Source organism: Danio rerio, chromosome 13 (assembly GCF_049306965.1).
Source record: "Danio rerio strain Tuebingen ecotype United States chromosome 13, GRCz12tu, whole genome shotgun sequence".
Classification (NCBI taxonomy): domain Eukaryota; kingdom Metazoa; phylum Chordata; class Actinopteri; order Cypriniformes; family Danionidae; genus Danio; species Danio rerio.
In genome coordinates, this window is record NC_133188.1 from 37,737,855 (window position 1) to 37,752,854 (window position 15,000).

The 15,000-nt window shown below is 34.3% G+C and overlaps 1 protein-coding gene across 6 annotated transcripts in view; it reads left to right on the forward strand.

Moving 5' to 3' along the window:
• The window catches only part of macrod2 (mono-ADP ribosylhydrolase 2), an 862,720-nt gene that overhangs the window by 586,231 nt on the left and 261,489 nt on the right, over positions 1-15,000 (forward strand). For all 6 annotated transcript variants that reach the window (XM_017358720.3, NM_200549.1, XM_073919424.1 and 3 more), the window contains 1 exon segment: positions 250-280. In XM_017358720.3, coding sequence (XP_017214209.1) covers positions 250-280 — 31 coding nt within the window.

Below are 15,000 nucleotides of genomic sequence, written 5' to 3' on the forward strand. Positions count from 1 at the left end.
CATAAAATCAAGGCAATTTGTGTTGATAAAATCATTGACTAAAAGAGACTTATTGTTGAGCGATCTGATGAATCGCTCTGATGAAGCGATCTGATCAATAACAATGGTGAATAATAATGACTCAATAACTAATAACTAAATAATGGAGGATGCCAATAATCGTAACAGGGGAACATTTAACTGCAGTTTGCTTTGTTTTTTTGTTAGTTTGCTTACATTTTGTTTTGTTTTTTCTCTATCCTATTACAGGCCTTTCCATGCATATCAACAGGAATTTATGGTAAGCAAAACGTTTATTCATTCTAACATGTGCATTAAGAAAATGTGTGCAGTTTGGATAGCAGCTTGCAGCATGTGCTCCTTGTGTGTCTGTGTCTGCGTGCGTGCGTGCGTGTGTGTCTGTGTCTGTGTGTGTGTGTGTGTGTGTGTGTGCGTGCGTGCGTGCGTGTGTGTGTGTGTTTAATGATAAACAAACTGGCTTGGCAATCTTTTCACGTCTTATAATTCTCCCTTCATTACTTTCATATTCAAAATTGGCAATTTCTTTTTGAAAGACACATGTTTAAGTATGCATGATGTGGTTGAGTATTCTTTTTTTGTATTTATTATTTTTTGATGATTTTAAATATGCATACTTGTAGTATTAGGCTTTGTCTATTTGGTAAAACAAAAATACAGTAACATTGTGAAATATTGAAACCCTTTATTGTGATTAGTTACTATTACTATTATTACTACTAACAAAGCAAGTTTCAATGTTTACTGCCTAAAAAAGTAAAAGAATCAAACCCCACAAAGAAACTGACCAAACAAATAACCATATTAAACAATAGGTTAAAATGCCCATTTTTGTGGTCACTTTATTTTGATGGTCCATTTGTTGAATTTAAGTTACATTGCATCTGCCAACTAATTCTCATTAGATTTCAATTAAGGTTGGGGTTAGGGTTGAGATTAGGGGTTTGTGTAAGTTGACATGTACTTGCAAAGTTTCTTATAGTCAGTTAAATGTCTGTTGATCGAGCAGTATCAACAGATAATAAGCAGACAGTCCACTAATACTCAAATGGACCATCAAAATAAAGTGTTACCATTTTTGTTTCCTTATGTAGATTTTCCTATAAATTTAATCTGTATTAATTGTTGAAATACATATTGTCTTTTTCTTCTATCTCTGATAACTGCATTGGTTTGCATATTAATGGCTCACGTTAAGTTTATTACAATTGCTAAAATTACACTAATGAATTAGCGGCTAAGGCTCTGGATGAAAGGATTAAGTGTTATTTACAAAAGAATTTTGAGGACAAAAACCTGAGAAATGTTTTGGGAAAAATAATAATAATATGAACAGTACTATGAGCTTTTAAAATGATTTTAAAATTCAATTCAGATTATTCCTTACTTAGAATCTATTCAAAACACAATTGTTTGATTAAATTATAAATGTAATTTGTTATATAATAATTCATATATTTATTTGTACTGACAAAGCTGACTTTTCAACATCATAACTGCAGTCTTAGGTGTCACATATCCTTTCAGAAATCATTTTAATATGCTGATTTGGTGCTTAAGGCATATTTTTAATTCTGTCTATATACTGTTATAGTCAGAATTATTAGCCCCCCTGATTTATTAGACTGCTTGTTTATTTTTTCCCCAATTTCTGTTTATCGGAGAGAAGATTTGTTCAACACATTTCTAAACATAAAAGTTTTAACAACTAATTTCTAATAACTAATTTATTTGATCTTTGCCATTATGACAGTAAATAATATTTGACTAGATATTTTCAAGACACTTCTATACAGCTTAAAGTGACATTTAAAGGCTTAACTAGGTTAATTAGGTTAACAAGGCAGGTAAGGGTAATTAGTATGGAACAAAATCAATGCCTAAAGTCTTGAATTAAAAAGCTTGTTGAATATCACAAACTGAAAAAATAATACACCGTATTAACAAGTTCTTGCATTTTAATGACTTGAATTACAGGGTTTGTATTTGTAGGTCCTGAAATTTAACATATCTGTATATTTAAGCTTTGAATATTTCAACGAAAAATATTTCAAACACGTTTTCATACTTAAAAATTCAATAATTCATATTCAATTTTCAGATTTCACTTACAAAATATTCAATACCCTTTAAAAATACGATGTATAATATTCAAAAGGTCATTTTCAGTTCATTTTATTTCAGTTCAAATTTTCGCTTCCATAAATTCAGTGGATCAACTTCGACTGTTAAAATTCAACATTACATCCGGGAACTGCAGGAAAAGCAATACATTGCAGATTGAAGATCGCCAGCTGCTCTAGCTTTCACCAGCAGGTGGAGATGGAATGTAAGATTTTTAACCCAGTAAACAGGCGAGAAAAAAGCTATTAAAGGCACAAAAGTAGCATTTAATATTAATATTAATGTTTTGGACATTGTAAATGATAAAAAGTATGAGTAAAATGAGTAAATGAGGTTTTAGTCATCTATATTTGCCCTTATGTAACGGAAGCCAGCTGGTGATCGCGTAAATCTCAGTTCTCGGACTGCCTAGTGACAGACGTTGTTCTGCAATCTTATCGGAGCTTGTCTCCCATGCCGGCTCGCTCCCTGCTCGGACCGGTGCGGTTACTTGCACATAAACCGTCTTTTGATGAATATGATGTTATACATTGTCTATCTTTATTGACTCTTTCTTCCATAGACGCGAAGTATTATATTGACAGCTAAAGAATATAAACGTAAGAGAAACAGGAAATTAAATATTATAATAATACAAAATAGATAAACATTGACAGGGCTAAGAACAATTACGAACAAAGATATTCAAAAGCAGAGAGATTTTACGAGAATGTCACACAAAACAGTTTACATGGAACTGTTAAACAGTGTTCAGGTATGATTTAAGGTTGGTTATGGATGGGGCGTCTAATTTAAAATAATTTAACATAACGTGCGAATGCATTAAAGTGACGTCTTCAGTTATTATTTAAACGCAGCTATGTCAGGATTGGGATAGGTTATATAATTTCATTATTTAAATTATGATTATTAATATTAATATTCTATGACATGTATTTGGGCTATTGCGCTAAAAAGTCATCATAATTAGGCAAGTTATTGTATAATGATGGTTTATTCTGTAGACAGTTGTGAAAAAATATAGCTTAAAGAGGCTAATAATTTTGTCCCTAAAATGGTGTTTAAAATTTTTTAAAAACTGCTTTTATTATAGTCTAAATAAAAGAAATAAGACTTCCAGAAGAAAAAAAATATTATCTGACATACTGTGAAAAATTCCTTGCTCTGTTAAACATATTGGAAAATATTTAAAATAGAAGAAAGAAATTCTAAGGGGGCTAATAATTCTGACTTCAACTGTATGTATTCTTTCTAAAGTTTAAACTGCTGCATTTTCACAGTATTATTTTATGCATTCATAGTTCAAATAGAATTAATGTGAGTTTTTGTAACATTACGAATTTCTTTACTGTCACTTTTGATCAAATTAATGTATATTTGCTGAATAAAACTATAATTTTCTTTAAAAAAAATCTTAACTTTTAGTGTATAATCTAAATGTGTGTATAGACATGATTCTGCCAGACAAGAAAAATCCTCTGAGATCTGAGCACTTCAGAAAGAATTCAATTATGTTTGATTCAATAAATAATCTTCAACCTGCCTTTCTAGCGCTGCATAATTGTTCAGATCATCACACAGAGAGAAAGCATTTACTCTGAACGCAAAAAGAGCACTCCAATATTATGATCAAAGAGCTAATAACCTAGAACACTTCCCAAACCTGACGTGTTCTGCTTTTTCTCAGCCTAAATGACAGTAAACACTCATTTAGGAGGAAAATGAATTTCGTACGCCTGAGCTTTCATGTGCTACCATTGATGACATGAACATGTCACAAATAAGCAGAGTGAACATTTTCTTCATTATCGATTTGCAACCTCTTGATTTCATTCAATTATTGATTCAGTTCAGTGATTAGATTTAATACAAATGCAATTGATATTTGTAAAAATAATCAGTGAACACATTATTTTCAGTGTGTGGATACAAAAAAAACTGAATCCTCTGCATGAAAAAGTAATGATAAAATGTAATGGATCAAGGGGTTTTCAAAGTTTAAGACATGGAGGCACACACACATGTACATTCAAATACATTCTACATATGTTAATAAATGTATTACCATATTCAACCCAAAGCAGTGAATGTTTATGTGTTTGTGTCTGTGTGTGTGTTCTTTCTCTAATAAAACAGCATAAACTGTGTATTATTAGGCTGCTGCTCACTTTAAGACAAAATACATGACAATATACAAGGAGAATTGCTTTCACTTCAGATTTGTTTAGACTGTTTACATCAACACTCAGCAAGACGGCCACTTTTACACGTGTGTATTATGTAAAAGTTGTAAAAATCAGTAAATTCAGCTCTTGCACACTGAGGTGTTTCTATCTGTGTGATGCTTCAGGTGTTTGTACCACAGGAAGGCTCTTTTTACATTGTTTTATTAACAAACATGGATGTTATTTCTTCACACTTATCCATGTTTCTTTGTTTCTCTGATGTACAGTGAGTGCACCCCATTTTGACAATGAATATTTTTATCCATTTCTAAGCAATTATGAGTAATATATATTAGTGCATTTGAACAAAACAGATTTATTAAACAGATATATTTATTAAAATAATATTTTAGTCACAGAACAACTTTAAAATAGGAAAGATAATACATTTAAACTCATGCAAAAACTTGCACAAAAAAATACAACATTTCTACAAAATGTTATACAGTTGAAGTCAGTATTATAAGCCCCTTATGATATTCTTACATTTAACAGAGCAAGGAAATTTTCACAGTTCGTCTGATATAATTGTTTCTTTTGGAGCAAGTCTTATTTGTTTTGTTTCGGCTAGAATAAAAGCAGTTTTGCATTTTTTTAAAACCCATTTTAAGGTCAAAATTATTTGCTCCTTTAAGCTATATATTTTTTCGATAGTTTACAGAACAAACCATTGATGTACAATAACTTGCCTAATTACACTATCCTGCCTAGTTAGCCTAATTAACCCAGTTACGTCTTTATATGTCACTTTAAGATGTTCAGAAGTGTCTTGAAAAAATATCTAGTCAAATATAATTTACTGTCATCATGGCAAAGATAAACATAAATCAGTTATTAGAAATGAGTTATTAAAATATTATTCAAATGAATTATTTTAAATCAGAAATGCATTGAATAAATCTGCTCTCCGTTAAACAGAAATTGGGGATAAAAATAAACAAGGGGGCTAATAATTCAGAGGGGAGGGGTGCTAATAATTCTGACTTCAACTGTATATATTTATATATTTTTTCTCTTGATTTTGCTATTTTGAAATTTTTATTAATTTTTTTCCCCTAACATATACATTTGGACTACAAATTTTTTTTTACCAATTTTGCAAGTTATTTTGTAAGAATAACTCCAGATTTGGCTTCAGTGCTGGCTAAACTAACTGTGTATATGCACAAATATAATATCGCATAGCATCCTATAGAAAATATGAATTTAAATGAGAGATATGCTGCGCACTGTATGTAGCAGTACTTTGCTGCACAGATATTTTTACAGGTAAACTATATTAAAACTATATTAAAAATGTCTGTCATTATTGTACTGTACTCTCAGATTTTTTTGGTGAAGATTACATTTGTTGTTTTCGTGATGGTATAATAACCATACATAATTATTTATCTTTATTAGAATACAGCCAGAAAATAAGGTTAGAAAAGGGTTTTATTTAATTTAATATAGTTGTTTAAGACATATAAAATGAGAAGTTTAAGAGAAATGTTTGCAGGCTTTATTGAAGCATGGTGGATGCTCTCTTGGTTTGTGACTGTATTTCTGCCACTGATGTTGGCGATAATGTCTGTGTTGATGAAATCCTGATTTCTTAAAAATACAGACAGGTCTTAATCTATTATGCCCTTCTTCCTGGAAAGTACCTCAAAGGTAATAGTTTTGTTTTTCAGCATGGTAATGATCCTGAACACACTGCTATTGCAGTAAAATCATCGAGAGAAAAGATCAAATGATCAAACATTTTTGGAGGAAAGACTAAGGTGCCATAATGCAATTCAAAAGAGAACAAAAACAAAACATCAATCGCAAAATACAGTTTATGGATGTTTTTTACAGTGTTTAACAGCTTAAATCTAGGAACTCTGGGAAGTGCTGAAAGAGTCTTGCTAATTCATAGTACAATATTTCATGAAACATCAGGACAGGTTTCTTAAAGGTTTTAAGCCATCCTTGGTGCCAAGGGAGATCAAATAAATGCTGATCTTTCTTCTTTTAAATGTCTTCTAATTTACTTCAGCTATTTGTATTTCCATTTGTTTCTTATAAGACAGAAATTAAGATAATAAAAAGGTAAATAAATAGTATGGACAGCCTTAGAATATTGCTCTGCCCTACTCTACTAGATTGCTACTATGATTTTAAGTCAGCCAGCTCAAACGCTTCCATTAAACTTTCACACCATTACAGAATCTCCACATTTAATATCTGATTTCTGTAAAAGTTAGTGATCTTCACTGCCTTATTGATATACGATATAAAGTGGGTCTCAGATCAGAGAAGAAGCACTGCGCTGAATTCCATTTTTCTGGAAAATTATTGTTTACAACAGTACTTTCAATGGAGTTTCTGTGGGTTTCTCATCTGCTGCTCCTGACGGGGCTTGCGTTTACATGGTTTCTTATCATGTTTAATGCTTTAACAACTAAAGAAATATTTAAGTCTGTTTAACTAATTGTATTTTAATTAAATTACAACATCATGCCGTAAAAGGAATCTTTTAAAAATAAAAATGGTAACATAAACCTTTTACCGAAAGTTCATCGTTGGCTGGAAAACACTAGGGCTGCATCCGAAACCGCCTACTACTCAGTAGGTGCTGCATTTGAATTTAAACGTACAACTCGGGCGTTAGAAAAGAACACTCTATACAGTATGAATGTGAAAAGTATGAATGGAATTCGGACGTACTACATCTGCCATTTTGTCATGGTCACATGACCTACCTGCGTCAGTTGGTCACTCCCATTCATGAATTCTCTCGTGGGCCATTATGGGATAGCGCAGCGTGCATGGAATGCGCACTTCAGAATCTCGGCGGAAGTAGTACGTCATCAGGGTAATTCTCGCATACTGATTTTCGAATTCTATGAATTCAAACATACTATTCGGCTGGCATACTGATTTTAGCATACTATATAGTATGGAAGTATGCCGTTTCGGACGCAGCCAAGCAGTGCATATACACCAGGGGTCTCCAAACTAGGTCTTGGAGGGCTGTGTCCTGTAGATTTTAGCTCCAACTTGCCTCAACACACCTGCAAGGTTGTTTCTAGAAAGCCTAGTAAGAGCTTGATTAGCTAGGCCAGGTGTGTCTGATTGGGGTTGGAACTAAACTTTGCAGGACACCGGCCCTCTAGGACCAAGCTTGGACATGCCTGATATACATGCTTTATTGGAATATCCCAAACTTAGAAAGCCCTGGAATACAGAATATAGAAACAATCAATTTACATTTTTTGATAGTAAATATCAAATACGACTAAAAAGGATTCATTCAACATTTTTAGTTCATCGCTATATTCTTTAACATGAATAAGCTAAGCAAGCGAGACTGGATCAGCAAATTAACAGTCCACTTGCACCCAGGGTCCAGCATGTCTCGCTGTCACTCACGGCCAAGCAAACCTGACACCCCATCGCTCTTCTGTGCTGCATCATGGGAGCTCAGGTCCACGCTGACAGATGATCGGGGTGCAGAGGGTAAGGCGTAAAGGGGCTGTTCTGTGGGGTGGGAAACGTGGACAGCAGGCAGGTAGAAAAATGAGGCCTCAGTCCCAGCTGACAGTCCAATCCCTCAGCCCACACCATTAGCACAGGTAGAGCTTTCGCACACATGGCGTATTGGAGGAGATGCCACCCATAAACAAACTGCCGCCTGCTGCCAGCACAGGGGTTGGACGGTATGATAGAGGTTATTAAGTCCGACGCTCATAGCCTATCAATCAATGCCACAAGAGACGGGTTAAAACGGGTTATTTCTTTTTTAGAGAGGATGGGAAGGACTGGCGAATCTATCAGTGTCTTACATTGTGCGGACACAGGCAAAGCACAGAGGTGGACAGAGGTTGCATCATCTTTTATTCTGTCTGGATGTAGCGTTTACTTTTTCCTCCCGGTTTCCTAGATTGGCAGTTGGTTCATCAAATGTGCCACGTTTTTTCTGGTGTCATATTGTTTTGAGAAAGCGATAGCATAAGCGGGGTTTTAGGAAATTAAAAGTATAAAATGTAACCTTGACCTGAATCTGAGTAAATAAATATACATCTATGTTTGGCTTTGTTAGCTTCTTAAAAAAGTTTTTTCCCAAAATGTTACTGGTTTATGCGTTGTACCATTGTATTCTAAGATTCACTTTTGAATTTTTACTCTTTTCTTTTTGTATTTATTAGAGAAACTGATTTTAAATGATACATTCATCTACCATAAAAACTAAATATTGCTTTAAATGGATAATTCACCCAATAATGAAAATGGTAATGAAAAGGTCTTTTACTCAACCTTCACTTGTTCCAACCCTGTTTGAGTTTCTTCTGTTGAAAAACAAAACAAAATATATATATATATATATACTTATACTATCTGTCAAAAGTCTTAATAACTAATAATAACTAATAATCAAACTTCCTCCAAATCACAAATACTGCAGAAGACCTAATGGAACCCGCATGGACTTAAGATTCTCAGAGAAATCAGTCAAGTCTGGTGACGAAAAAAACATGGTTTGGGGTTACATTCAGTATGGGGGTGTGCAAGACATCTGCAGAGTGGCCAACATCAACAGCCTGCGGTATCAAGACATCTGTGCTACTAATTACATTACAAACCACAGGAGAGGGCAAATTTTTCAGCAGGATAGCGCTCTTTCTCATACATCAGCCTCCACATCAAAGTTCCTGAAAGCAAAGAAGGTCAAGGTGCAGGTCCAAGTTTGTCTAGCTCAGTCACCAGACATAAACATTATTGAGATTGACTGGGGTGAGATGAAGGAAGAATCATCGAAGATGAATCCAAAGAATCTTGATGAACTCCTGCAAGAATGCTTTCTTTGCCATTCCAGATGACTTTATTAATAAGCTATTTGAATAATTGCAGAGATGTAGGAATTCAGTTCTTCAAGCTCATGAGAGTCAAACACATTATTAATTATTTTTTCCACTGCACCATGACTTTATATTCTACTCTACAATATTTGTTAAGTGACAAGACTTTTTTGTATGCAAAGTCAGATATTACTGTCCTGATTAAATCCTTAAAAGTTAAGGCTTGATCATAATTTATTTTGGTAAAATAAGCATAATCTAGAGGCCTTTGCCTTTCATATAAGCCACTTCTGATACCAAATGAGTTACCAGAAGTCAAGTTAATATTGGGTACTCCTAAAACTTGGATAGGCGACAAGACTTTTGTCAGGTAGTGCATATGTTATGGTTTCTAATGAATAGTTTTATTTGTTTTCAACAGAATAAAGAAACTCAAAGTTTTATAACCAATTGAGGGTGCATACATTTTCATTTTTGGGGGAACTACCCCTTTAAAAATTGGGAACATGAATAATCTCAGGGCAGTGCTACAACATGTCTTTAGTAGTCGCAGTGTTACATCACTCACTCATGTTATAATTAACATAGATGAAATAGAAAGATATTTTAAGATTTAATAGCATTTTAAAATTATAAGAGAGTCAAATCATTAAATCTATATATTTAGTCCGTTGTTTTCAGGCAACAAGCCAACTTGTTGTGCTGAACTTGTCTTTACACTTACCTGTTCTTTTCTTTCTTTCTTTTTTTTTTCTTATGAGATGAGTGTTACAGTCGCCCTCGGTCTCCCCTACAGTTATTTCACCTTTGACAACTTAAAGATGCTGTTCAAAGCTTGTGTGTCTAAGATTCATATCAGGAGGAAGAATCATATCCAGTAGCCTTGAACTCCACAGGTTAATTCTTTCATTATTATTTTAGCCTGCAGAAAGAGAAAGAGAGAGAGTGTGTGTCAAACAGGAGAAAACTGCAATTACGCTGCATCTTAACGGCCTTTTCTTATGGCGCTGTCACAATCTGTCATGATATATTCAACCTCTACTTTAGATAAGCCACACAAAGAAAATGAATTAGACACTAGTTCATCTCTCGCCACAGCCTAGAGGTGGAAAAACTCATTGTGTGCCTATGAGGTTAAAACGTCTGATGATTTTGTCAATAAAAAGGACAGACTGACATCAAAATGTGTCACTCAGTTATTGACATCATCATATTCATCAGTTAGCAAGTTCTTTGTCTTTAATCCTATGTGCAATATCAAAATTTGGGCTAAAATTATGAAATAAGTCTTTGTACAAAAGACTTTTTCCACTTAAGTATTAAACATAGTTTGTTTACATTTAAGCATTTTAGGAGACATATTTAAACAAAGTGACTTAAACCCGTGACTATACTCAGTGGGCTGCCCAGGGAGCTGTTGGGGGTCAAAGAAATCACCTCAGTCATGGTATTGAGGTGGATATTTTTTCACTCTCCCCACCAACAAATCCTGCTTTTCCGGAGACTCGATCCTGTGACCTTTATATTCTGAATCCAACTCTCCCAACATTAGGTCACAGTAAAATCTGCATCAATAATTGCATTTCATTTTGGTCAGATCTTGCATTAGTAATGGAACACCTCACTCTCGTCTCATCCTGAAGAATTCACTGTGTAGTCAAGCACATTTTTATTGGGGTTCTGAGCATTAAATAAGCGCATGAGCAACATTGCCCCACATGGTTAAGAATTGAAAAGTTACATACTACATCTGTTATTATAATATTTATTAAAATTAAATAAAAATATTAATTATATAGGCAATTGTTGGCAAACAATATAACAATCACTGAATTAAATTTATCTGCTTAAAGCATCTGTTTACTTGGATCCAAACACCAACCTGTTTTTCTTCTTTCTTTTTTGGGGACCGTGCATGAGTGCTTGTGTGCGTACATAAATATTTAGCCAAACTAAAAGAAATAATACATGATATGAAAATGTTGTTGCTCTCTTAAATATCAGTTTAGAAATATTTGAAAAAGAATTCAAATTTCACAGGCGCTATGGATCCTTTTCACATCTTTGAATTTCTCAGTAGCGGAAATTTTTAACTTAAAACACCCTCGAATGAATGTATGAGTTAATTAATGAATGAGTGAATGAATAATTTAATGAATGAATGAATGAATGAATGAATGAATGAATGAATGAATGAATGAATAAATGAATGTACAGTGCATCCGGAAAGTATTCATAGTGCTTCACTTTTTCCACATTTTTTTTAGGTTACAGCCTTATTGCAAAATGGATTTTTTTTTTTACTCAAAATTCTATACACAATAGCCTATAATGACAATGTGATTTTTTTATTGTTGCAAATTTATATATATATATATATATATATATATATATATATATATATATATATATATATATATATATATATATATAAATTTGCAACAATAAAAAAAAACAATATATATATATATATATATATATATATATATATATATATATATATATATATATATATATATATATATATAAACGAAAAATCATGTGCATAAGTATTCTAAAAATCTAAATTGAATTTAGCTCAGGAATATTCTATTTCCCCTGATCATGTTGAAATGTTTCACCAGCTTAATTGGAGTTCACCTGTGGTAAATTCAGTTGATTGGACATGATTTGAAAAGGCATACACCTGTCTATATAAGATCCCAGGGATGATAGTGCACACCAAAGCACAAACCAAGCATGAAGACAAAGGAATTGTCTGTAGACCTCAGAGACCGGATTGTCTCAAGGCACAAGGCTGGGGAAGGTTACAGAAAAACATTCTGCTGCTCTGAAAGTTTCAGTAAGCACAGTGGCCTCCATCATCATTAAGTGGAAGGTGTTTGAAACCACCAGGACTCTTTCTAGAGCTGGCCGTCCATCTAAGATGGGTGATCGGGCAGAAGGGCCTTAGTCAGGGAGGTGATCAATAACCCGATGGTCACTCTGTCTGAGCTCCAACGTTCATCTGTGGAGAGAGGAGAACCTTACAGAAGGACAACAATCTGTACAGCAATCCATCGATCAGGCCTGTATGGTTGAGTGGCCAGACGGAAGCCACACTCCACCTGGAATTTGCCAAAAGGCATCTGAAGGACTTTTAGACCATAAGAAACAAAATTCTCTGGTCTGATGAGATGTTTGAGAAAACCAGGCACTACTCATCACCAGGGTAAAACTCTCCCTACAGTGAAGCATGGTTTTGGCAAATGAGCAAATATAAAAAGAGCAGTGCAATGTGGTTGTATATCGGCACTGGTGGGAGGCATGAGTTGGCATGAGGCTGCAGGCCGAGTGCCTTATTGCCCCCACCAGTGACAAAAATTCCATTTTTACAACGGTTAGATGGCATAATCATGTGTATGACAAAGAAAATTAAGCACGGAGAGCCTCAAAAACCCTTTTGTAAGAGGAACTACTTTCTTCCACCATCCGTTCACATCTGCAGCTGACGGTCAGAACAGCAGAAACTGTTGCTTCTTTACCAGTGTAACTTTAGAGCTAGTTTGAGCTATTTGAATGATTATCTAGCATGTCTAAAGGGATGACAAAACAGGTGATTTTTGCTCACATTTTAGACTATAAGGCTGAGTGGCATGAAATGCCATGTTTTTCTCTGTATTTCTCTATGCTGAGAAAAAGCTGTTTTCCTTACATAAGGAGTTAATATGTGTTCTCTGTCTTGTGGTGGAATGTCAATCCTCACATTCTTTTGTCTGCTCAGACAGGCTGATGGTAGCCGATGCGCCGAATCCGATGTTCCAAAATTATAATTATAGATATTTAAAAATAGGCACTATCCTTATAAATAAAGTGCATAGTTGCAATCTAAACAACTGCATTCTCAAGAAAGTACATTATTTTGAGCAATATTTTTCAAACTACAGAGTGCCCACTGCTTGTCGCTGTATGTGGGTGGAGTAATACACAAGGGTGAAAGGTTAACAGACTGTACGAGTGCTATAATTTGCAGAAAATGTCACATCTGTCAGCCAATCAGATTCAAGAACCAGACAAAATTGTACTGTATAAATAAATTATTTATTTATTTATTTATTTTACAATCTTAATTGCTGAAATAATAAAAGAAAAATTCCACAATGGTGTTTAAAGGCATTATAAAAGGTAAATTTACTGTCCTGCCCCATAGACACTGCATTGCATACATATCGCATAAACAGTAATTTTATTTATTTTTTTTTTGTTTTTTTGGAGGCAAAGATGGTATAATTTATAAAAAAAAATGAAATATAAATATAAAAAATAAATATAATTTTTTAAGTATCTAAATATTAAAACTGTTTAAGGAAAATTCTTAAAGGCATCATAAAAGGGTTTATTAATTTAGCCTTCAACTGTATAGTATAATGTAATGTATAATGTTCTCCAAAATCATATTCAAAAGCCGTTTTTCTTTCATTTTAGAATAGTGCACAAATTTTTGACAAATATTTCCAACTTCTCTGTAAGTTGACACTAAGATTTTATTTTTTGCCCATCACTCTGCTGCTGTGAGATATGAAGCCGTAATCCAGACAATGCATCCGGATGTCAGTTTTGGGATCAGCCAGGGTCAGTCCACCAGGTGTCTTGAGTCCGTAATTCCCCTGTCTATCTCTGTAGTGGATTAGGACAGAAGCCCTTATCTCTTTACCTTGATAAAGGCGCAGGTTTCCCCTCTCAGGATGGCGCTGTATTTAATTCTTGAGGTTTCTGCAGGGGAGTAGTGGAAGTGTGAACACAGACTTAAAGAGGGAATCTTTTATGATCACACACTGATGTGGGGTTATCTCAGCACAAGCAGGAAAAAAGCAAATCTTAGCATTGCATCTAGGGAAACAGATGAAAGTTTTGTGTTTTACACTTTCATGGTTTTATCATTGTCAAGACTGACACAGCTCGGGGAAGTTTGGAGGGTTGAGGACATATTTTAGAGATCACAGTTGTTTGAGAGGAATCTAAATCTACAGCCCTACGGCAATGAGATTTTATATTTTAGCTGAGCTGTGAACTTGCAGCCTGAATTGAAAGTGACATGAGAGAAAGATTGGGTGCAGTAAGATGGTAAATAGGCAAGGAATTTCAACTGTGTGTGACAAGAGTAAACAGAGTGTGACAGCGTTCAGCTAGTGATGTCTGATTCGTAAACAAGTTGAGTTTGACTTCTTTTTTATCAATCGGTCAAAGCGTTTCTTGAATCAGGCTCAATAAACTCACTAGTTACCAATTTGAATGTTAAAGATATTGTGTGCTGAATAAATTGGACAGCCGTGGTAGAGTTTATTACTGAGTTAGCAGATGACTACGGGTTTCAACACATACAAGCTTTCTGTTGTTATATTCTGCTTAAAAATGATTAGTTCTGAATTTGGTTAGGACTGCATTTGTAGACATGCTTCTGCTCCAGATTGACTGATCGTTATCAGACAGAATATTAGAAAAATTAAGGTAAATCAACAAATTAACCAACCTATGTACATATGTTATTTTGTTAAATAAAATGCCTGGATGGGTGGCATGGTGGCTCAGTGGTTAACATTGTCGCCTCACAGCAAGAAGGTTGCTGGTTCGAGTCCCAGTTGAGCCAGTTAGCATTTCTGTGTGGAGTTTGCATGTTCTCCCCATGTTTGCGTGGGTTTCCTCTAGATGCTCCATTCTCCCCCACAGTCCAAAGACATGCACTATAATTGGGTAAACAAAATTGGCCTTAGTGTATGAGTGCGTGTGTGAATGCGAGAGTGAGTGGGTGTTTCCCAATACTATATATATAT